The sequence below is a fragment of the Peromyscus leucopus genome, chromosome 8b (assembly GCF_004664715.2).
Source record: "Peromyscus leucopus breed LL Stock chromosome 8b, UCI_PerLeu_2.1, whole genome shotgun sequence".
In the NCBI taxonomy this organism is placed as follows: Eukaryota; Metazoa; Chordata; class Mammalia; order Rodentia; family Cricetidae; genus Peromyscus; species Peromyscus leucopus.
In genome coordinates, this window is record NC_051086.1 from 105,609,862 (window position 1) to 105,634,204 (window position 24,343).

Genomic DNA, 24,343 nt, shown 5'->3' on the forward strand with positions numbered 1-24,343 from the left:
AACCCCTCACCATCCAGATTTCAAACTAGTTGGCAAGGAATGCCCCAAAGGAAGAACCAACCCCCAATGATGCTCTACCTGTCTCTGAAGAGCAAGTTCACCATCGAGTTCCCTCAGTTTTCTCTCCAACTTCCACTTCAGATCCTCATACTGCTCCTGCTGGCGGTCTATTTCACTCTTCTTGTCACTGTGGCAATGAGACATTGTATTCAGAGAGCCATTATGAATGTTCCTATGTATGCACCGAATGTATACACTGCATGGTGTTCCTCACACATGGAGTTGGTACATGGCTTTTGCAGAGGTGCTTATAACAGGCTTCCAAGAAGCAGAACTTCTGCTTGACCTGAACCTGCCTGCCACCCCTAAATGGAGTGACCAACTGCACAGGAGAAAACACAACAAAGAACCCCAAACTGATGGACTAACAAGAAGCAGGAAAGGGCCAGGCATGGTGATGCACGCCTTTAATCCCAGCACTCAGGAGAAAGCATCAAGCAGATCTCTGAGTTCAAGGCCAACCAGGTATACCTAGTGAATTCCAGGACAGCCAGGGCTACATAGTGAGACCCTGGGGGACGGGGGAGAGAGTTCATTATCAAATGATGCCAACATTTAGAGAAACAAATAGAAACAGAAAAATCCCAGCAAAGAGATACAACAAAGAATCACATGGAAACTTGATAGCTACAAAGCACAATTACTACCCAGGCCATCAGCCGCAGTGCCTTTCATCGGGATCCCAGCACTCAGGAGGCAGAGGCAGGCAGATCTTTGTGAGGTCAAGGCCAACCTGGTCTACAGAGTGAGGCCCTATCTCAAAACAACAAAAAAAGATTTAAGAAGTACAATAACCTACACAAAAGGCTCAAATTCTGGGCATGATGTCACAATAATTTGACAAAGGAAGGAATTGGTGAACTTGATACAAGACATTAGACATGACATGACTGAACACAGAGAAAATAAACTAAAAATTAAAAATAAACAAATGGGGCCCCAAGAATGTGTGGGGTTACTACTATGATACTGATACTTCCTATGCCCTTGGCGTTTCAGTACAGGAAGGAGAGAAGAGGTCTGACAAGGTGTCAATCTGCACATGACTGAAAGGTCTCAGTTTGGAGAAAAAGGCAAAAGAGCCACAAACAGACACAAAGCAGACATCTGTGACATCTTCCAGGGGCTGAGCAGCACTTCCTGACTGTGGATCACAGGTGCTTCAGAAGACTTACGACAGACCTCCATGTCTGACACAACACCTCTGCAATGTCAGGTGAAACTTGTGGAATGTATTGCTAAAACTTAGCAGACCAGTAGCTTCCACCAAACTCTAAAGCTAAGAATGTCAGCAGATAGCAGCTGACATGCTGGGGCAGTGACCCACGCCTTCAGTCCCAGCACTCAGAGGCAGAGGCAGGCAGATCTTCGTGAGTGTGTGGCCAGCCTGGTCTACACCATCAGTTCCTGGGCAGCCAGGGCTATACAGTGAGACCTTGTCTAAAACAGAAATCTTAGGCTGAAATCTAAGGAAAAGATCGTAATATCACTAGTGTCTAGAGGAACATGTGCATCACTCACTCAATGGACACCAGAGAAAATAATCTATAGTGGTAAACTGTTTTTAAAAACCTCCCCAATAGTAGCTCAAAAATTATATTCAAAGTGTCTTACTATTATTGTTCCACACATAATCCTGGAAAACTGCTTCCTGGATCCCAGGGACATTTCACTTTACTGAACAAGCCAGGGTGAGGGTACAGGGAGAGTGGGTGGCTCCCAGCCTGTTGGGAGAAGCTCCAGGACCTCGACATCTGTGATGCTCACCTGTGGACACGCTCCAGCTCCAAGTGATGCTCCTGCAACATTAGCTGATGCTGATGCTGCAGCTCCTCCACGCGCCTGGCCTCTCTGGAGAGTGCCTGTTTCAGCTTGGCCACCTCTATCTTGAGCTCACTGGCCTCCGCTTGCCGGGCCTCCTCCCGCCGGCGGGCCTGGGTGAACTCGACATCGTAGCGCTCCAGCTCCCGGTCCCGTTCCTCCAGCACCTGAAGATTGTAAACAAAGTCCTCCTGCAGGCGCCGCAGCTTCCCTTGTGTCTCCTCCAGGTGCTTCTGAGTATTCCGCAGCGCCTCCTCCTGCAGCTGGGCACGGTGGGCCTGCAGTGCCCGCCATTCCTCCTCCTTGCGAGCCAGGAGCTCACTCAGTTCCCGCTCCGAGCACGGGGGCAGCATGGTGCGGCTGTAGCAAAGAGAAGGCAACACGCAGACACCGTTAGGGATTCTAAACTTCCCTCCCCGGTGCCCACCTGGGGTTCTCCAGCCATGGTAAGCATGGTTCTCCTGTCAGGGAGGTTCAGAGTCGAGAGGCAGCAGCAAGCCCGAGACCTCCGGGGTTCACCTGCCCCTCGTCACTCTACAGCAGGAGACCAGGGGCTGTAAATCCAGGGAAAGCAGAGGAAGGGAGATGCGAGGCATGGTTTGAACACCTCCAGGAGCTACGTCCGTCAATCGGCTTCGTGTAGCTCTACTCCATTTGCGTGTTAGAAGACTGAGGCAGCTAAGTAGCTAAGCTAGGGCTGAAGCCAGTACCCGATTCTTCCCACCACTCTACTCTGTAGCCAGGACGCGGCCTCCTGGAAGATTTACCTCATGATAAGTTCCTTCCTTCTTTTGCTTTCAAGCTATCATGGACTGACATTTTTGTAAATAACAGAAATCAGAAATAAAGGTTATAAAAAAATAAGAGAACAAATACAAGTCCAGTGGTTTTGAGATGGAGTCTTGCTAAGTTGCCCAGGCTGGCCTTGAACTCTCCATCCTCTGCTACAGCCTCCTGAATAGCTAGGGTAATAGGTATGCGCCACTGTGTCTGGATAAAGTCTAAATTTTTAAAAACATTAGATCCAACATTATAAAACTACTTTTTCAAATAGCTAGTAAGTCTTTAAAAGCCTCTGACTGGGGAACTGAGGACCTGCCCTGCAGGGCGGGACTGCACTGGCCACAGCACACTGAGAGCCTGTTTCTTCTCAAGGCTCTGCAGACTGTTACTGGTTCTAGTGGGGCCTGGTTGTCAGGACTCAACAGAAAAGGGGTTCTTCTCTGTACACAAAGCCATTTTGCTTGGGGCTTCTAGCTTTATGTATACAGCCAATCTGAGGCCAGCAATGCTGGGTGTCATCACCTAGGCACCACAGCCAGCGGGTGCAGCAGAGGCACGGGGCTCTTGTCACCTTTTGGAGGCAATGATGTCTGAACGTCACCCTCTTCCAATAGTGTTTTCCCAGGGCACACGGAGGCATCTGGCAGTTGTATTTGTGTGTCACTGTCACCCCAAAGAAAGCAGCAGTCTGACTCTCTGCAAGTGGGTCTTCTTTAGAAAGAAAAAACACACTGCCCCAGGTCACCTCAACTCACTGGTCCTGTATATATTTACAGAGAATGTGCAAAATGACAGCCAACACATTGAGAGAGTCCCAAGTGAAGATGATGTAGGTTGCCTCACCTCTACTCAGATCCACAAAGCAACCACTGACATAAAACTCAGTAGCAGGGGCAGGAGGACCACAGGGGTTTGCTTTTGTGTTGTGCTGTATGTGTGGGTGGAGAGGAGGGCATGATGTATGCATGGAGGGTGTGGCATGCTATGTATTGTCTGTAGTGTGTGTATATAAGTTTGTGGTACTGTGAAGGTATGTGAGTGAGTTCATGTGTGCTATTGTGTGTTGTATTTACATCAAGTCCAAAGTCCCTAAGCCAGTAGCTGCTCTTTATATAAGCAAGAATACTACTTAGAGAAAATTTTATTCATGAAATTACTGATAACAAAAATTAGTTACAGTCAGGTTGGAGAGATGGTTCAGTGGTTAAGAGTACTTGCTGCTCCGGGCTAAAGAGATGGCTCAGGGGTTAGGAACACTGGATGCTCTTCCAAAGGACCCAGGTTCAATTCCTGGTACCCACATGGCAGCTCACAACTGTCTGTAACTCCTGTTCCAGAAGATCTGACACCTTCACACCAATGCACATAAAATAAAAATTAAATAATTTTTTAAAAAAAGAGTACTTGCTGCTCTTGCAGAGGACCTGATTCCTTTCCCAGTACCCACATGGCAGCTTACAAGCATTTATAACTCCAGTTCCAGGGCCTCTGATGCCTTCCTCTGGAGTCTACAGGCTCCTTCATATACATGGTTCCACAAGCACACACACAGACATAAAAATAAATAAATAAAGATTTAAATTATAGTCAAAATCATCAGGACTAAAGAAATGAGTGCATTTTACAGGAAAGAATGAGTGTTCCATTGGACAGTGGGCACAGTTTTGTGGCAGGCCTTCCTGTAAGTTCTAAATCCCTAAAACAAGGCCTGGCAGATACTGTGTAACGGACCAGGCAGTATCTTCCAGGGGCTTTGAGTCGCACAACAACTGGACAACCCCAGTCCTGCCCTGCTGCTCTCACAGAGAGGCTTTTATCAGCACCTAGGTAACAAGCATGACAAAGCCTCCCAAGGCCAGTTGTGGGGACCCCCAACTCTTTAGGGGTCCAAGCATGAACTGTATGTAGACACAAACAAAACATTGGCTGTGCAAAGTCCCTGATCCTAGAGGAGGAGGACACAGTGGCACAGGAAATCTGAGTACTGCCAAGAAGAACCAAAGTTGAGCAAGGGATCCCTAGCGCCATCCAGAGGAGACTGTATGCCCCGAGCTCCTCACATGTCCTGAGATGGGGTTCTTAGAGCAGATTACAAACTGAGGCAGCCTTACTCATCCTGTTGCTTAACTGGCGTGAGTCCGAGCTCCACAGCAGTCACAGCACCCTAGCCTCTCAGAGCTGCCACGCAGTCATCCTCACTAGAGTTCGGGAGATCCCTCTGCCTGCGTGAGTGCTACCCACTCCTGCGGCCTACTCAGTGGTACGGTCATCTCACTGACAGGCCTGAACCTCAGCCGGCTCACACTTGCCGCACACACAACAGATGATCCCCTCAAACTGCAAGGCCAGACAACTCCCCACTTCCTTGAGCTGCTTACGTCAGGGCAAGGTGAGAAGTAACTAACATGCCCCTTTTACGGACACCAGAAAAATCATTTTAAACACCTAAGTAGGGTTGCCCCAAGGCAATCAACTACCACTTGCCTCTTCGGTTCACTGGCCACAGGCCTCAGGCTGTTACTCTTCTGACATGGAGACCTGACTGTGTGATACCATCCTGCTTAATATCTGCTGTGGCTCCCGGATATTTTCAAAGTGAGTTTCACTCCTTGGGGCTGCAGACAGAGGCCCATGGGTTGGAGCCTGCTGGCCTGGCTTGCTGCAGCACTCTCTGGACTTCCAGCTGCTTCCAGAGGCCTGAGGGCTGATACTTTTGTCCCTGGGGGTACGTGTTACTCTTTGCCTAAATAGCCCTCTCTTTTCTTACTGGGGCAATTTCTTACGCTAGGTCTTCAGAACCCAGCAGGCCATCATTCAAGCCAGGCCGGTGGAACTTATCCCCACCATTGCTTCTTTGTTCTCCTAACCAAGTAAGACAGTGGGGTGCCCGTGCCCTACAGTACAATGGGGTCTCCCTGCATAGACAGTAACTTCATAAGTAGAGGAAAAATGGTGTAACCCACCACCTGCATCTCCATAAATGCAGGAGTAATGGAAACAGAAGAATATTTGGCAAATAGCACATAATTGTTTCAGGTCTGAGGCCGCCAGGAGCAGAAGTCACCGTATTTCAGCACTTAGACTCTCTGACTCCACAGTAGGTCAATGTAAGTGCTGACTCTTGGCCAGTTTCTAATGAGGCCTTGTAGCTTCAGTAAAAAGAATCCTAAGAGAAAATCCAGGCGTTAGAATAGAGGTGGTAGTAGCTGGGAGGGTGGCACACACCTTTGATCCCAGCACTTGAGAGGAAGAGATAGGTGGATCTGTGAATTCAAGGCTAGCCTGGTCTACAGAGCAACTTGTGTAGCTTGGTCCTCTTGTGGGACTCCTAACAGTGGGAGCAGGGCTGTCTCCAACTCTTTTACTGGCTCGTTGGGGCCAACTCCTGACACTGGGTCGCCTTGCCCAGCCTTAATGAATGGGGAAGTGCTTGGTCTTACTGCAACTTGATATTGTTGTGCCCATGTCTCGGGCCTTCCCTCCCCCTGCCCCAACAAGACCAGCACAGAGCCAATATCCAATGCAAAACACACAGGGGTTTATTGATAACAAACAAGCCCAGATTTGGTCCGTGTCCAACACTCCAACTAAGTGGGTAGAGGAGGACGGCCCTGAGCTCTCAGGGTGAGGGGTTTTCAAAAGGAAAAACCGACCAGCAGGATGGTACAAGCCTTTGCATCATATGATTGGGTGAGGGTATGTAATCTTTGAATTTACTGGTTGGGGGTTACAGTTATCATTTTTGGGCAGGCCTGGACAAGTCCCAGGCTTTGTCCATGAGCTGCCATAGAGGCTGGCTGGCCTAGCACATACTGACTGTGGGGCTGACTCAGTGGCCCCGGCTCTGTCCTTGAGCTGCCATAGAGGCTGGCTGGTCTCACATGTTCACACTGACCCATGCACGTAGCTCTAAGTGGGTGAGGGGTCCCAGACAGTAAACAATTGACTGAACCTTGAGCAGTCAGAGTACGTGCAGAAAGGGAGCTACTGCAAGGACTATGTCGTAGCCCTCCCAGAAACTGCTTGCTTAAGTCTTAGGAAACTGAAATTGAGGCCTGATCTCTGAGAGGAGACTGACAGCCTGTTATGGCACCTGCTTGGTCCTTTCAGTATGCCGTGTTTTACAGATACTCATGGGAGACCTGCCCTTTCCTAAACAGAAACAGAGGAGTAGTAGATGGGGGCATGTAGCTGGAAGTTTCTCCGGTCCACCTAGCCCCGAGGTCCTGTATATAAAATAATCATTCAGTAAGACTAAGCACCCTCCCATGCATTAAGGCTGGGCAAGGCCACCTAGTATGAGGAGTCGGGTCCCAAAAGCCAGTAGAAGAGTTGGAGACAGCCCTGCTCCCACGGTTAGGAGTCTCACAACTGTGACAATTGTCACAGTTACCATTTGTGTGGCCGATGGCAGACTTCTTGCTAGCTAGCTCTTATAACTTAAAGCAGCTGCAGGACCAGAGAAACACCAACTGCCAGGCCAGGTGGGACCAGAGAAAACTCCAGCTACAGGGGTGGGTAGGAATCAGGGTATGTGTGGGGTTAGGGGCTGGGAGAAGAGGAGGGAGGAGAAACTGCAGCCAGGATATAAAATAAATAAATAAAAATAAAATTATTGTTTTTAAAAAAGAGGTGGTATGACTGGGAAACCTGTAGCTTCTACAGAGACTGAAATTCTTGAAGGTAAAGTATATTAGGGTGAGTGTGGTGGTATTGTGTTTCCCAAAATATTGTGTACTCTAATAAACTTATCTGGAGTCAGAGAACAGAAAAGCCACTAGATACTTAGGATAGGCAGTGGTAGCACACGCCTTTAATCCTAGCATTCCAATGGCAGAAATTCATCTGTTCAAGGATACAGCCAAGCATGGTGATTCACGACCTTAATCCCAGAAAGCGAGGCTTTAATCCCAGGAAGTGATGGCAGAAAGCAGAAAGGTATATAAGGCGTGAAGACCAGAAACTAGAAGCATTTGGCTGGTTAAGCTTTTAGGTTTTGAGCAGCACAGTTCAGCTGAGAGCCATTCGGATGGATATGAGGACACAGAGGCTTCCAGTCTGAGGAAACAGGATCAGCTGAGAAGTTGGCCAGATGAGGTTAGCTGTGGCTCGTTCTGTCTCTCTGACCTTCCAGTGTTCACCCCAATACCTAGCTCAGGTTTGATTTTATTAATAAAGACTCTTTAAGATTCCTGCTACAGGTGAGAAAGAAAAATAGCGTAAACCAGGCTCTGCAAGTCAAGGATCAAAGAAAAGTAAAAATATTTCCAGAAGCTGCTATATACATATGGTGGTCTGAATAAGAACGGCCTCCACAGGCTCATGTATTTGAGTGCCTGGTCACCAGGGAGGGAGTGTGAAAGGATTAGAAAGGATTAGGAGGTGCAGACTTGTTGGAGGAAGTGTGTCTCTGGGGGTGGGCTTTGAGGTTTCAAAAGTCCATGCCAGACTGTCTTGCTTTCTGTCTCTCTCTCCTCTCTTTCTCTCTCTCTGTCTGTGGATCAGGATGTAGCTATCAGCTACTGCTCCAGTGCCATGCTTGCCACCACTGAGCTTCTGAAACTAAACAAACCCCCAGTTAAATGCTTTCTTTTTTAAGAGTTGCCTTGGTCATGGTGTCTCTTCACTGCAATAGAACAAAGACTAAGACAATGAGCTTATATTGGACTATTCTTGAAGCCAAGGAGTCAATTCCTGCCTGGTCCTCATGGAGGAGTTTCATAAAGATTCCAGGATATAGGTGGAAGGAAAATGACCTTTGAGGTCTGACCCATGGGGACATCAATGATCTCCATCTCTTCATGACCAGTCCCAGGCCTGTGCCATCCCCAACCCCTTGGAGTTGCTGAGTCTCCTTCATCTGTTATCCTCACGGAGGACTGGCCTGTATCCAGACAGGAGCCCTGGAGAATACAGTCTGTGCCTGCTTTAACCAGCTCTCCCAGGGCCGCAGCTGCCAGAGCAGTGGTTGAAACCTACTCTGATCCAGATTCTAAATAAAGACCATTGGAAACTGGATCCCAGTTGAGTCTGAAAGGTCTGAATAGTTTGATTCAGCTAACTTGTGATTTCTTTTCTCCACCCAACATGGCAAAAATAAAATGTGACTGGGTGGTGGTAGAGCACTCCTTTAAATCCAGCACCCAGGAGGCAGAGGCAAGCGGATCTCTGAATTCAAGGCAGCCCTGGTCTACAGAATGGGTTCCAGGACAGCCAAGGCTACACAGAGAAACCCTGTCTTGAAAGACGAAAAACCAACCAACCAAACAAAAATAATAAAATGTGAAATTAAATGAAAAAAAATCAAGATGTTTTCACTGATGTATGCTAAAATTAGTGACTGAAAATATGGGTTAGAAGCAAGACTTTACACAGTCAAGCACCTCCCCAAAAGGTTTTATCATCTACAACAGGAAAACAATAAAGTGACTTTACTTATTTAGTTAGGTTTTTGAGACAGGGTCTCCTCTTAGCCATGGTTATCCTGGAACTACGCAGACCAGGTTGGCCTCGAACTCAGATCCACCTGCCTCTGCCTCCCAAATGCCGGTATTAAAGGCATGCGCCACAAAGCCAGCAGAAAATAACAACTCTCTGATAGCCACTTGGCAGACACCACTGTCTTCTGGGAGGCACGAGGGAAGAATGCTAAAAATGAGTAACTTAATCATGTTAAATATCGGGCCAACCTAGGATGAGATGCAATGTACAAAATAACGGACTCATGAAGTCCGGAGGGACTGAGGCGCCGTTTCAGACTGCAGAGCAGTGAAAACACTGCGATTATGTGCAGATTTGAGTGAACCCTGCCTGCACCCAGTGCTGCTGCCGGCCGTTGCCTCTCGATGGTCGCCTGTAGCGACTTACGAGGCAGGCGTTTGGGGAGTCTGGGTCAAAGCTACATGGAAGCAGGAACCTGATGCGATGGCCATGCCACTCACCACGTGCGCCACCCGGCAGGACCCAGCGGTATCCGCTTCGTCTCCAGGCGCGCGATCAAGAACCTGGCGAACCCGCACTGGGGTCTCTTGGATCCTGAGCGCCAGCATTCGCCCGCCGCACCTATAGGGCGGGCCTCGTTACCATAGCGACTGAAGTCCCTGGCCTGGGTCCCGGTGCACTCTGGCGCCCCGGTCCCTCCGGGCAGAAACAGGAACCCCAACACAGAGTTCCGGCCTCTGCCCAGTGCACACTGGTACTGAAAGAAGAGATGCAGGGGTTTAGTGAACTGTGGGACTCCTCGAGTAGTGCAAAAGCCAGTGAGCAAGGGTCCACACCTGTGGTGCCCTGTGGCCCCCTCAGGTGGCCTGAGGGTCCCCAGGGTGCCCATGTTGTAGCCTCTAGCCTAGGAGGCGCTAGCAGGCTGAATGACTGGAGCTTAGGTGGAGAGCCTGCAAGTCGGGCATGGAGTTATTCCCGGGACGCAGATCTTTCCTGCATTGCGTCGGTGTAGACTGCACATGGGACTGTGGCAAGGGTGCACTGGACTGCACGTGGCAAGGTTGGAGGGAGGTTGCACCTGGGGCCAGTCACCAGCCAGAGGGGGCTAAGTGAAGGATTGGTCCTACTTCAGAGCCCCGGGTGAGGAAGGGCCACGAGAAATCTTCCCCAGGTTTTCCCTGATACCTCAGACATCAAAGGTGAATGCTTCCCCAGAACCCCAGCTTTCATAGAGCTTGTCCCGTTGGACTATGAAGAGTTAGATGGAGAGAGGCCCCACGTCAGACTCGCCTCTGTCTTTGTTGTTTAAATCCTCAGGTTATCTGAGGGCCACGGAGACGGCTCAGTGGGCAGGCCTGATAACCAGAGCCGCACTCTGGAACCCACATAGTGGGAGGAGAGAACCAACTCCGGTGAGTTTTCCTCTGACTGCCACATGTTGAGATGTGCATGTTCACATAGTCACAAACACATAAATAATAAAAAAAGAATGGTATTCTGAGCTCTTTTTCCTAAAGAGGTAAACTGTGGCCTGGCCCTGGGTCAGAAGCAGCACAATCCCTAGGGGGTGGGGAGTGTCTGGGAATCCCCTGCTCCAGGAGGGCAGCGTCCAGAGGTCTAGTGTCATTCCTGCTTTCCGGTGCTACATCCAGTCGTCTTCCTCCACCCTGTCCGCCAGTCTTTCACTTGGACTTGCAGTTCCCACTTCCTGACAGCATACACGTGGTGCTTGACCTGAACCCTCCTCCTGACCACATGTTTACCCTTTGTCCCTCTCCTGCTGTGTCCACATCTGGATCTCCTGGATCCCTAAGGGCCTTTTGTGCTATTAGAATGTGACATATGCTCAGCTGTCACTTCTTTTCTCCCCTAGCTGAGGGGCCCAAGAGTCAGCTCCAAGCCAGACGTATCCACAAATATACTCACACCCTTGGTTCTGCCTCACAGTCATATTCCTGGGAACTTCCCAAGGTGGGGGGGAGGGAATTGCCCCCCACCCCCCATGTACATGAAAATGGCCAGAGAAGGCTGGGAGGATCCAACCTAAGCTGGATGCTCAAAGTAGGGCTAGACTACCCACAAGGGAGTCAGAGCATGTGGCACCTGAGTCCCCCAAGCCTTGGCTCCCTTATCTGTGAAGTGAGGGTCTGTAAAAGCCTGTGTGTTATGGATGGAAGTGGGTTCCCCAGGATCCATATTTTAAATTCCTATTTCCCAAAGCAGCTACATCGGGAAGTTAAAGCTTTAAGGAGATAATTACTGATAAATGAGGTTATCAGAGTGGGACCCTAGTCCCATAAGACAGGCATCCCTTATAAGAACAGAAAGAGGGGCTGGAGAGATGGCTCAGTGGTTAAGGACACTGGCTGTTCTTCCAGAGGACCCAGGCTCAATTCCCAGCACCCACATGGCAGCTCACAACTGTCTGTAACTCCAGCTCCAGTGGATCTGACACCCTCACACAGATACACATACGGGCAAAATACCAATGCATATGAAATAAATTATTTTTAAGAAGAGAAAGAGATACAAGGGACACACTGATAGGCCAAGTGAGGACATAGGAAGAAGGGGCTGTCTGCAGGATGAAGAGAGAGGCCAGAAGAAACCAGCCTTGCTGGCTTCCTGACCTCAGACATTCATCTCCAGAACTTAGAGAAAGGAGTGTCTGTGTGAAGCCCCAGTCCTTGGCATTGAGTTATGGCAGCCAGAGCAGAAACACCACATCATAGGGAAATGTGTTTGGAACTGTGTCTGGGTAACCTAGGTGTCATGGTGACTACAGTCATTCTTGCAGCTAAACCACATGCCCTGGTACCTAAGAACAGAAAAAAGCGGGGGTGCCATCCTGGTCCAGAAGCTGTGGCAGTGTCCCACAGCCTTCGTACGCATCCCAGTGCAACTGAGCTGGGGTGCCTTGGCTGACAACTCTCCCAATGACTCGGACAAAGGCTGTATCTCCCTCAACCATTCTGCCCCACCAGACATACCAAGATTCCTTCCAATACCACCTGGGGATACTGGCTCATATTGTCACACCCTGCAGCCTCCCCGATGGCCACATCCCAGTCCTTCAGCATTTCCTTCGAGGCAGAGGATATGCTGGAGCCCTTGACACCTCCAGACTGAAGAAAGCCCTCCCCTGAGACCCCTTGAACCCCACACTCCACTTCCCCTCCGCCAAACTCCATTCTTAGCATCACAAGCCAGGAGATGGCTAAGGGTATGACATTTACCCCACTCCCTTGGAGGACAATACAGTTGGGTGAAAGACAGACCAACTGACATGAAAAGATACTAAATGTACATCTTAACATTCTGGGGAAACCAGGGTGCCGGCAGGGGCACACCCACACCACAGGCTCAAGGGGGAAGATCCTCCTTGTGTCCTTCAGCTGCTACTGGTGGCAGCCATCTTTGGCGTCCTTGACTGCAGGAGTGGTCATGTGGCTTCCTACACTATGCCTCTCTTGGATGACAGTCACATTGGATCAGGATGTACTCAGGACAGTGTGACCTCATTTTAACCAATTACATCTTCAGTGATCTTGTTTCCAAGTAAGGCCACATTTGAGGCACAGGTGCCTAGGAGCCTGTCTTTTGGGGAGCCAGCATGTATCTGACTATAGACCATTTTGTCTGGGCCTGTGCTGGACTCCAGTGGCCATTCTGCAGTGATCCTTCCTGCAGATGCAGAGGAGAGTATCATAGGCTAAGGGATACTGCCTTATGCCATAGTGAGTGGTGCAGCTGCAACCTTACCCTGCCTGTGCCCCTGTGCACAGCCCAAGCCTCTGTCCAGGTATGGACAGAGGTCAACTGTCCTCTCAGACCACCTGCACCAATGCCACCATCCCAGTGCAGACGTCAGCACATCTCTGATTAGCAGATGCATGGATTCCAGGGTGGAATGAAAAAGGAAGAGTAGGAAAGCTGAAAGGCTAAAGTTGGGCCAGAATTCTGGGATGTCAGAACACAGGCTGACTTGGTAGTTGGACAGCCTCCTAGGACAATGCCCTGGGCATGAAAGCAGCACCAGACCTGCCCAAGGACTCCTGGTCATGCCATCCACAACCTGGGATCCTTCCTTTGACTTCTGGCCATAGGCCAACCTTGTCATGGCACCTACCCCAACACACATGCACGCATGCATGCACGCACGCACGCACGCACGTGCACACACACACACACACACACACACACACACACACACACACACAAACAGCTGTCTGCCTTACAATAGCACAGTGATCTGGAACAGGAAGTAGTGTAGGGCCCTGCCTGGGCACAGACCTGTGTGGCCCTGAGCCCTGAGCAAGTCACTTCCCTTAGGTTCAGGAAATGACAGTGTCAAGCTCGTTGGGGGTGACTTCTCCATCTGCCAGAGGGCAAGAGGTAAGCTGAGAAATGAAGGAGATGGAAGCCACCTGTTTCTTGGGCCTCTGTCTTAATGACAATGGATGAAGATATTTGGCCATGTTCCCTACTAGGTCCCTAAGTAGGGAGCCATGCTCTTAGCTTGGAGCACCCTGGGAATGACTATTGTCACCTGTACTCCACAGACGAGGACAGAGGTACAGAGGTATAGATAGGTAAGGTTCATTATTAGGGGAGATGTATCACCCACTCCTACAGTATGGCAGGACTTGTACAAATGGTCCCTGTTCCCCAAGACTCAGAGAATTGAATAGGGCCACCAGGATAGGTGGACTGGCTAGTAACTGAGGACATAAGAGATGAGGCTTTAGAGGAAAGGAGGGCATGTGTCTGGGAAGGGACAGACAGCACTGGCCAGCTCTACCGCTGGCCTCACCATCAGAAACCTGTGGTCTTCTGCTTCCCTGTGTACTTGGTCTTTGAGATCTCTGTGCTGACTCACAGGGAAGGGTAGCAGTTCCTGGTTCCTGATAGACAGCTGAGCAGAGCCTCACCCCTTCCTTGGTCCAAGGCATGAGTCTAGCATAAAGGCTTTCTACCCCTAAGTTCCCTTGTCCCTTTATCGTGGTCTGGCCTCTCTCCTGGAGCTCTTGATTTTTCCATGATGAGAGCCAAGAGCAAGAACCTTTCAAAACAAAGGTCAGAGGTCATGACATCTGCCTCCTTGGTTTGGGGTGCTCCACACTGTGTATCTTTGGTTGCAATGTAGATATGATAAGCTCTAGGTAGATGGTGGAGGTGAATCAGGCCTCCGTCAGTAGAGGAAGAGAAATTAAGGGACAAGGTGTGTCAGCTCTTGGGGTCAAAGCCATAAGATGTTTAAATCCTGCTCAGCAGAAGTCATGGTAAAAGAGATGGGCAGGACTAGCTCAGGTAGACCACTATGAATGCTCATCTGAGCCAATGCTAAATATAAGCAAAGGAGCGCTGACCATTGGAGAAGTCTGAAGGTTCCACCCCATTCCTCTGATGGAGAATGGGCTTATGGGAGGGATGAGGGCTGGCCAGGCTGGGGGCAGGTCCACCTCCTGCTGACCATCTACTCCCCTTGTCTGAGTGATCCTGGCCCTGAGCCTGGAGGTCTAGTGGGACACAGGGGGCCTTGGGAATTACTATTGTATGGACAGGAAGTAAGGGGAAGAAGAGCTTGAAGGTTGCCTGGGGGAGAAGGAGCTCTGCTTGGACTAAGCAGAGCTGAGGGCACCCAGGGCACCTAGGCTACATGGACAATCAGAACTGTCAGAGTAAGGGTGGCCTTGAGGTCAGAAAAGAATGAGGACCAGGGCCCCCAGATATGTGGTCAGGAGACGGGGATAAGGTCTCTGAGCTGCTAAAGGGCAGGAAACCACCCACAGCTAGGGAGGTCCAGAGAGGTCCACAGAGAAGCCATGGGTGTGAGGAGCGGTCGGTGTGTTTTAGGGCCAGACAGAGCTGTGCCAGAGAAGAACCAACACTGCTTGGCAAGGTGCTTGGTGCCTCTGAGGCAGTGGGGATGATGAGCAAGGGTCTGTGCAGTGCTGGAGCTAAGTCTTGACAGCTGTCCCTGTGACTAGAGTGCCATAGGCTACTGTCAGCAGAGGCCACGTGGCCACAGGCGATTCTCCGGACTCCCTGCTCAGGTGTGGCCTACGTGGCCTCCCACTGTTGCCTCATGAGCCACGCATGACTTGGAATGTCACTTTACAGGGCTGCCTGAGGCTTCTGAAGCAGTCTTTGTCACCTGCACTTCACGGGTCGGGTGCTGCCCTTAAGTCCTTGAGATATGGAGGAAGATGACTGGCCTGAGAACAGCAAAGGGAGGGGAGGGAGACAGTCAGCAGGGACCAGGAGTCCAGTGGAGGCTTGTGATGGCTGTTCTTGGTTGTCAACTTGACTACATCTGGAATTAACTAAAACCCAAGTGGCTGGGTACACATGTGAAGGACTTTTTTGTTGTTGTTTGTTTTGTTTTGTTTTTTGAGACAGAGTTTCTCTGTGTAGCCTTAGCTGTCCTGGAACTTGCTCTATAGACCAGGCTGGCCTAGAACTCACAAAGATCTTCCTGGCTCTGCCTCCCAAGTGCTGGGATTAAAGGCGTGTGCCACCACTGCCCGGCTGTGAAGGACTTTTAAAAATTAATAATATATGTCATTTGAAGTGGGAAGACCTACTCTTAATCCAGGTCTTTTGAGGTGGGAAGATACACCTTTAATCTGGGCCACACCTTCTGGTGGCAGTTTATGTAAAGGCTTAAAAGAAGGAAGCTCTTCACTCTCTGACCACTTGCTTTCACTCTTGCTGGCAAGTCCATTCCTTCGCTGGCATTAGTGCCTACTTCTTCAGGATTCTGGAGTATATGGAAGGCCAGCTGAGACATCCAGCCTCATGGGCTGAACAACTACTGGATTCTTGGACCTTCCTTTGGTAGATAGGCATTGTTGGACTAGCTAGTTAACAGCTTGTAAACCATTCTAGTAAATCATTTCTGTTCTTCTGAGTAACACCAGGCTGGAAGTGCCACCATAAGACCTGAAAAGCAGGCCTAGGGGACACAGACAGAGACAGCAGAGGAGGACACGGGACTACAGGTAAAATGGTCCCTCTCCTTCATATCCCAGGCTCACGCACAGGGAGATCCAGGACCTGAATGGTACCACGGAGGGGCAGAGGGAGTCTGAGTGTTCCCTCCAGCTGGAGTAAGGGAGAAAGGACACAAGGAAGATGGAGAGAAACAAAGAGGAGGAAGAGCACCCGGGGGTCCCGGGCCTACAGAGCAAGACAGTTTGTCCACAGACTCCCAGGACCAATTCCCTGCCCATCCTCCAGGCCTAGAGACTGACTGGGGTGGGTACACCCCTCTTCACTAGACCAGTGTCCAGCTGGATCCCAGACAGCGCTGTGACTCTCTGTTGGCCTGGCCTGGCTACCTCAAGTAGGGTATCACTGCAGCTAAAGCCTGGAAACCCCACAGAATTCTGGATAAGGGGGAGGGAGGACATGGACAAAGGGCTTTGTCACCCCATAAAAGAGGAAGACCCGAAGCAGCCTCCAGCCTCATAGTGGAGCTCCAGCCTAGCAAGGCCCACTCCAGCTTAGACACAGAAAAGGCAGAATGCACAGTCCTAGTCTGTAACCAAGAAAATAATAACTCTCTGACATAGTAGCACATGCCTTAAATCCCAGCACTTGGGAGGCAGAGACAGGCAGAATCCTCTATAAGTTTGAGGCCAGCCTGGTCTACATAGTGAGTTCCAGACCAGTCAACACTATATAGAGAAACCTTGTCTCAAAAACAAAACAAAATGCTAAGCCAACTGTAATGGCTCATATCTTTAATCCCAGCGCTAGGGAGAATAAGGCAAGAAGAACATAAATTTGAGACTAGTCTGTGGGGCATACATGGGCTGCAAAGAGGGTGCCAAAGAAATGTATGCAGAGAGTGGATACAAATGGTACCAGAGAAGTTAGTTTAGGCTGTTTGTGCAGAGGATAGATACAAAGGATGGCTAAGAGGAAGTTAGCTTGGGTTGTTTGTATGGAGATTAGAGAGGAATGGTGAGGAAGGAAGTTAGCTTAAGTTATTTATGCTAAAAACAGGAGATGATGTCAGGGCATAAACAACTTGTAAATAGGGTGACCTTTAAAATGATTGGTAGATTCCTTCACCCCCTCCTAGGGTTCTGAGGTTTTCTGGTATAAAAGAGGCTTACTGCCCATCAATAAAGGAGTTCTTGCTTGTCTTAACTCCCTGCTGCGTCTGATTGTCTCCGGGTAAGAGGGAGGCTGGGGAACAGGCAGGCGAGCAGCATGCACTTGCCTTTCCTAGGTTGCAGGCCACCTCTTCACAGGTGACCTAAGTTCCTGGTGGGGCAGGTCCCCCACACTAGTCTGGGTTACACAGTGAGATTTCCATCTCAAAAACAAAAATAAGCTAGGAGGTGGTGGTGCACACCTCTAATCCCAGCACTTGGGAGGCAGAGCCCAGGTGGATCTTTGTGAGTTCGAGGCCAGCCTGGTCAACAGAGTGAGATCTAGGAAAGGCACAATGCTACACAGAGAAACCCTGTCTCCGAAAACAAACAAACAAAAAAAAAAAAAACCAACAACAACAAAAGACATTTGTTTGGGGTTGGCAGTGTAGTTCAATAAAAAAAAAAAAAAAAAAAAAAAAAAAAAAAAAAAAACACTTGCACAGCATGTGAAAGCCCCTTAGTTTGATCCAAAACAACAACAAAGAGCTCAGAACATTTTTTTAAATGCTGGGATAATTGGATGTCCACATGTACAGGAATGAAACCAGACCTCTATCTCAAGCCACTCACAGAGAGTAACTTGAAATTGGACAATGAGTCAATGAATCATCAACTCTTAGAAGAAAACATAAGGGTAGAGGTCTATTTCCAATATCAAATATAAAGAGAAAGGGAAAGGAAAAGATAAGAGTAAAACTTCATGGCAGGGGGTTTATCAGGACACTAAGAATACAAACAATGAAAAGTAAAGTAATAACAGGCCTGTCGGTGCGTATCTTTAAGCCCAACACTCAGGAGACAGGTAGAGGTAGGTGGGTAGAAATCGAGGCTAGCCAGTGCTACATAGTGAGACACTGTCCAAAAAAGAAAAAGAAAGAAAGAGAAAGGAAGGAAGGAAGGAAGGAAGGAAGGAAGGAAGGAAGGAAGGAAGAAAGAAAGAAAGAAAGAAAGAAAGAAAGAAAGAAAGAAAGAAAGAAAGAAAGAAAGAAAGAAAGAAAGAAAGAAAGAAAGAAAAAGTCAGTAGTCAATGAAGTGATGTTCTAGGGGCAGGAAAATGGCTTGGTGGGTGAAGCCTTTATTGTACAGTATGAGAATAGGAGGAGCTCAGATCTCCAGCACCCATGTAAACACCAGGTGAGTAGGTGTGGTGACCGGCCTGTGATCTCAACAAGGAAGTGGAAAGTGGAGACAGGGAATCTGTCTGGCAAACTAGGTAGGCAGACTAGCGAAATGGGTGAGCTCTGGATTCAATGAGAAATTCTACCTCAATAAATATGGTGGAGAGCAACCAACAAAGACATGTCATCTGTCAACTTTGAGCCTCCACAGGCACACACATTATGTGTTTAAGCACACCCCTCACACATACTACACACACACACACACACACACACACACACACACACACACACTACATGATAGAAAAGCAAAGAAATGGGCTTAGAGAGATGGCTCTGTGGTCATGAGCACTTGTTCTTGCAGAAGACGTGGGTTTGATTCCCAGCACCTACATAAAATAAAAATAAATAAATAAAGCAAAGAAATGATGTTTAAATTATTATAGTCACTTGAGAAATGCAAATAAAAACTATGTGAGCTGCTATACCACACTCATATGGATGACTTTAATAAAAATGAAAACAGAAAACCTACAACCAGAGAAAACAGATGTTGGCAAGAACATGAAGAAATTGGAAGTCGTCTGCTCTGTGGTGGGAGTGTGACATGGGGCAGGTGGTGTGGAAAGCAGCTTGGTAGTTCCTCATGAAGTTAAACACACAATTCCTGTTTTATGTGAGCCAGCAATTTCACTCCTACATATATTGCTGGAAGAGATGGGGACATATGTCTATACAAGGACCTGTCTATCATGACTAACTCTTTTATGAACATTTATGTAGCAGAGGTGGTAATGGCCCAAATGTCCATAACAGGTGAACAGATGCACAGAATACATTGTCTGAATAGTGGGGTATTATTCAGTATAAAAGAATTGAAGTACTTTATGGTCAGTGGAAGAAATCAGTCACATAAGGCCACATACTGAAAGAGGTCTTCAATCCCAGCTGCTTTGGGAGTCTGAGGCAGGAGAATTCCAAGTTCAAAGCCTGCCTAGGAAACTTAAGAGAGACCTTGTCTTAAAATAAAAAGGAAGAAAAATGTCTAGAGGTATAGCCAGCTCAGCAGTAGAGCACTTGCTTCGTTTGAGGCCCTGATGTTCCATCCCTGACACACACACTGTTTCCATGTGCATGAAATGTCCACAGAGGAAGAGGCAGAAATTACAGAAATAGTTGCCAGTGGGTACAGAGTGATCACCTAGTGGGCACAGGGTGCTGTAACGGGTGATGGAAAGACTTGGAAACTGGAGGAAGCTGATGGTTACATGACTCTCGGAGGCACTGGATGACACTCTTTCTTTATGGTAACTGTATGTTACATGAATTTCATTTTGATTTTAAATATGAGTGAACCACAAGTAACAAAATACCCTGCTGGGAAAGAGGGCAATTTGGGGAAGTAGAAAGGAAGACATGTGATACAGGTCACACTTGGGGTGTCCTTCTGGCCGTTTTTGCTTTGTATGTGTACGTGCTATGTGGATACACCCACACATTCAGATGTATATGGGGGCCAAGGTCAACATCACAATGTCTCCCTCAATCACTTTGCCGTTTTAAAAAATTATTTATTGTGCATGAGAGAGAAAGAGAGAGTTTGAGTTTGAGGGTGTCACAACAAATGCATGGATGTCAGGGGACAACTTCTAGGAGTCACCTTCTGCTTTTTTGAGGTGGAATGTCTCCTCTTGTTTACCCACTGAGACATCTCTCCAGCCTCCTCCTTATGCTTTGGGATAAGATCTTTCACTGAACCTAGAGTGACTATATAGCCAGGGATCTGTCTCTGTCTACCACCACTACCTTGCTGGGGTTATAGATATAAGCCACCAGCCCTAGCTTTTACATTGATTCTGGGGATCCAAACTCAGGTCCCAATGTTAGAAATGGGTCCCAAGTAAATATCCACACAATCCAAAGAAGTTCAGAGAGGCAAAAAGTTCTACTTCTGTAGCAGGATGCAAAGCAATGCAAATCCAGCAATACAGTGTACCCAGGGGGTTCCCACTGGTTTTTATCCCTAATGCAAAGGGGTCTTGTGCCTCTCTCTGAGTAGTCAAAGTTCAGCCTCACATTCTTTAAAGGGTGGGCTCACTTCAAGTGGTAGAGCTGATAAGCAAAGTTCAACTTTTGAGAGCAGGATGCAACCTTGAGCACATGCTTTTATCTTAGAAAGATGCTGAGTTGGGGAAGGATTCTTGCCAGATGGTGTCTTTACTAATCTCTTTTTAATTTTTTTTCCCAGGGGCAAAAGAGATGGCCCAGTAGTTAAGAGCACTGGCTGCTCTTCCAGAGGACCCAGGTTTGATTCCCAGAACCCACATGGTAGCTCACAACTGTCTGTAACTACAGTTCCAGGAGATCTGACACCTTCACATAGACATACATGCAGGTAAAACACCAATGTACACAAAACAAAACAAAAAAAAAAATAGTTTTTTTTCAGAAGTTATTTTATTATTTTGTGTCTGTGGGTGTTTTGCCTGCATGTATTATGTGCATCATTTGTATGCTTGGTGCCCTTGGAGGTCAGAAGAGGGCATCGGATCCCCTGGGACAGGAGTTACAGATGGTGTGAGCTACCATATGCTTGATGGGAATCTAACTTGGGTCCTCTGTAAGAGCAACTTCTCTTAACCACTGAGCCATCTCTTCAGATCATGTCTGAACTAAGTTCTTTATAGATGGAACTTTCATGGTCTCATTTAACCCTTTGATACTGAAGACTACATTTCATTTACGTTTCCCACACTCAAGCTCATACAAGAAGCATTTTATCTACAAAGCTATCTCTCCTGCTCTGACTTTACCTTCAAGAAAAGAATTCTCTCTCTCTCTCTCTCTCTCTCTCTCTCTCTCTCTCTCTCTCTCTCTCTCTGTGTGTGTGTGTGTGTGTGTGTGTGTGTGTGTGTGTGTAGCCCAGATTGGCCTCACACTCCAAATCTTTGTGCCTCAGTCCCTGGGTTCTGAGACTGCTGTGTGGACACCACACCCTTTTGTACATGTGCAATCCTAATGGAAAAACAAAGCTCCACTCTCTTAAGTATGCATTTTGTTTTCTACTGGCTGGCCTGCTCAGTTGTGGAGCATATCCTGCTCATATATTCAAACACTTGACTGTCTCAAATGGTTCACACCCAGCTGCTTCCTGAGGCCACAGCATGTGTAACTGTTGTTCCCCAGCCTTTTCCTCCTTCTTGTTGGTGCCCATTTGTGGATGTCCAAGTGAAACTCAGCAGAGAGCATCAGATAGCATCGGAAGTTGGCATGGGGAGTCCAGTCCCAGATGGGCAGAAGTAGGGGGAGAGGAAAACTAATGCATTTCAAACCCAATACAGGACTGCCCGCCTGGGTCCTGATGAAGGTAGAGTGGAATGACTAAGAATAAAATGGAGACCCCAGAAGTTAACCCCCAAGGAACTTCAGATGGGTTCTGCTAGGCCCACATCACAGACCAGGAGCCTGAAGACCAGAGGGACTTTGCTCCTCTGTCTTCCTTGCTGTGCTTCCTTCTCCCCATGACCCTGGAATTACTGCCTAGGTGGCCCTGTTCTAAGTTCCAGAAGTTCTGTTCTTGTCCAATTCTGGCTCCAGAAGATGTGGAAGAGAGGTTGTTATTGCTGCTAAGGAGAAGGCCTGGTCAGCAGTTGGCTGTTCCTATTAGACTACACACATCCAACAGTCCCACATACCCATAGCCTAACATTCACATGGAGCATGAACACATGCACAAATAAACAGCCCAATCTACCCAACATCCACAGCCCTAACACCCATCCAAACTACACACATCACACATAAACACAGCCGCACCACAACATCTAATATCCACCCTAATCCCCAACACCCTTCTCAACCACACACACACATCACATACAAACATATCAACACACAAGCATTCAATACTCCATCCTTATACTTTCAACACCCACGCATCCACACAAACAAACACCAATACCCATACATACCCACAGCCCAATACTCACATACACCTTCATACAAACACATGCAACAAATGTACACCATATGCCCAACATGCAGGCACCCCACATGCAAATACCTACTCAAAGCACACAAGCACACTAATACCTCCAACACTCATGCATAACATCTACCCAACATCCCCAATACCCACTCAACAATCATAGCTCAATGCCTGTACCTACACAAACATACCCAACACCTATGCACACTTAATGCCCTACCTCTACCACACACCCAACACTCATGCACAACATAGCACACACAAACACCCAATATCCACACCTATTCACAGCACATAATTCCTTACCTGCCATACTCACACACACACACACACACACACACACACACACACACACACACAACACCCACTCATCACTCATGACAAACACCCTAATGTTTATTGCCCAACACCAACAGAGCACAGGTGTGTGTGTGGCTGGGTTAGGCTGAGATTTAATTTCTCCCACTGGCCCACTCTCTGGGTGCTGCACAGTGGAAAATTTTTTGTTTTTATTTTCTCCAGAGGATTTGGGAAGGAAAAACCTGGGGAAAGCATAGAATGAAGGAATGGGTTGGTCCCAAACTCATGGTCTTGGGTCCAGGCTGTGTCCCGTGGGGCTTCTGCTTCCATGAGCCTCACACAGCAGCACTCCTTTCCAGTCTGGGCCAGGGGAGGCTGCATCCCACTAAACCTGCAGGCCCTGGAGGAAAAGTGCCCTCAGTGTGGAGTAACAGGTTTCAATAGTATGTCACTAAGTCCCCTGGACAGAGATCATTCAGGGAGCAGGGGCAGGAGCCAGGCAGCTGGGGACCCTAGGGAAGGAGCTGTGGTTGGGACGGAATGTCTCAGTGACTTGGCCTTCTTCACCTGACCCAGCTTGTCCTGGCCTCAATCCATCACGGGGTAGCAACTGGTGCTGGGTGGTTGGTTCATGTAGGCGTGGCCAGGCATAGTGACTAGGCTATAATCTGGGGGATCGTGAAGAATCTCCATGGGCTGCCGATGTGGTGTCTGTATGGCTCTGCAGAACCTTCTAGGCTCCTTCCTGGCTCCTGACTGGAGAGACTTGACCTTCCACCTGCCGTCCCAGAGGCAGCTGACAGGGGAACCTTCAGAAAACTCTTTCCCTGTTTCTAAGATCATTTTGGAGACAGAGGAGGATCCTGGCCCCCACCCTGTCTGGGAGACTGGATGCTTGCTCAAGATTGGTGATAGATCCTTCACATTCCATGGTTGGGAAGATCTTGGGAAAGTCCATGTTCTGCAAGATTCCAGCCACTAAGTCTCCTCAAAGCACATTCCAGGGCCTGATGGGACCTGAAGCTATAGACTGGAATGGTATGAGGTGGGACTGGTAGGGTGCCTGGAGGGACATGGTGGACATTGGAGGGCAGGACTGAATCTGGCTGGATCATTGGGCAGTGCTAGGAAACTGACACCTCCCAGGGATAGCTACATCTTCCCAGGTACCTTCCCTTCAGAAAAGGGCATCCTGAGCTGGTACAGGCCCATGGTGGGCAGACTGGACACTAGATACCAGTATGGAGAGAGCTCCCACATCAGTGCTGGAACAGTAGAGGCTGTGCTGTGGGAATTTTGCTCTTGGGCTCTAGGTCTTGAATGCTCCTAGATTCACCCAGAAAATGGAGTATTGGGTGTCCTAGAGCAACTAGGTCTCAGAGTCTGCAGAAACCTGGCTGTGGATGGTGCAGCTCCTGGCGTCTGGGAGACAAGAGGATGCACAGGTTTAGTTTCTGTTTCCTTGTGGGCAGCTCTGAGTTATTTGGTCTGAAGGAATGGTGAGGGGTGGCAAACACAGCTCCTGCCACAGTGAACTGTGAGCCCAAGAAGAGTATATCACTAGCCCCCACATCTGTGGGATGGTGTCTGGGTATCTGTAACATCTTCAGTGGCTGAGGCTGGAAGTTTGGCTGCCCTACCTCCCAGAAGTTTGCCACCTATCC

General features: G+C 48.6%; 1 protein-coding gene across 4 annotated transcripts in view; it reads right to left on the minus strand.

Annotated features, from left to right (window-relative positions):
• The window catches only part of Ccdc57 (coiled-coil domain containing 57), a 116,372-nt gene extending 106,601 nt beyond the window's left edge, over positions 1-9,771 (minus strand). Inside the window, exons 1-3 of one of the 4 annotated variants that reach the window (XR_003736204.2) lie at positions 9,606-9,770; positions 1,828-2,241; positions 79-187 (exon numbers count right to left, since the gene is read on the minus strand). Coding sequence is in view for 3 of the 4 variants with exons in the window: in XM_028884938.2 (XP_028740771.1) it covers positions 79-187; positions 1,828-2,234 (516 nt within the window). In the remaining variant the exon portion in view is untranslated. Of the gene's footprint in view, positions 1-78; positions 188-1,827; positions 2,242-9,605 lie in introns of all 4 variants that reach the window. The other 3 variants (XM_028884938.2, XM_037201038.1, XM_037201039.1) reach the window with 3 other exon arrangements.
• Between the last annotated feature and the right edge of the window lie 14,572 nt (positions 9,772-24,343).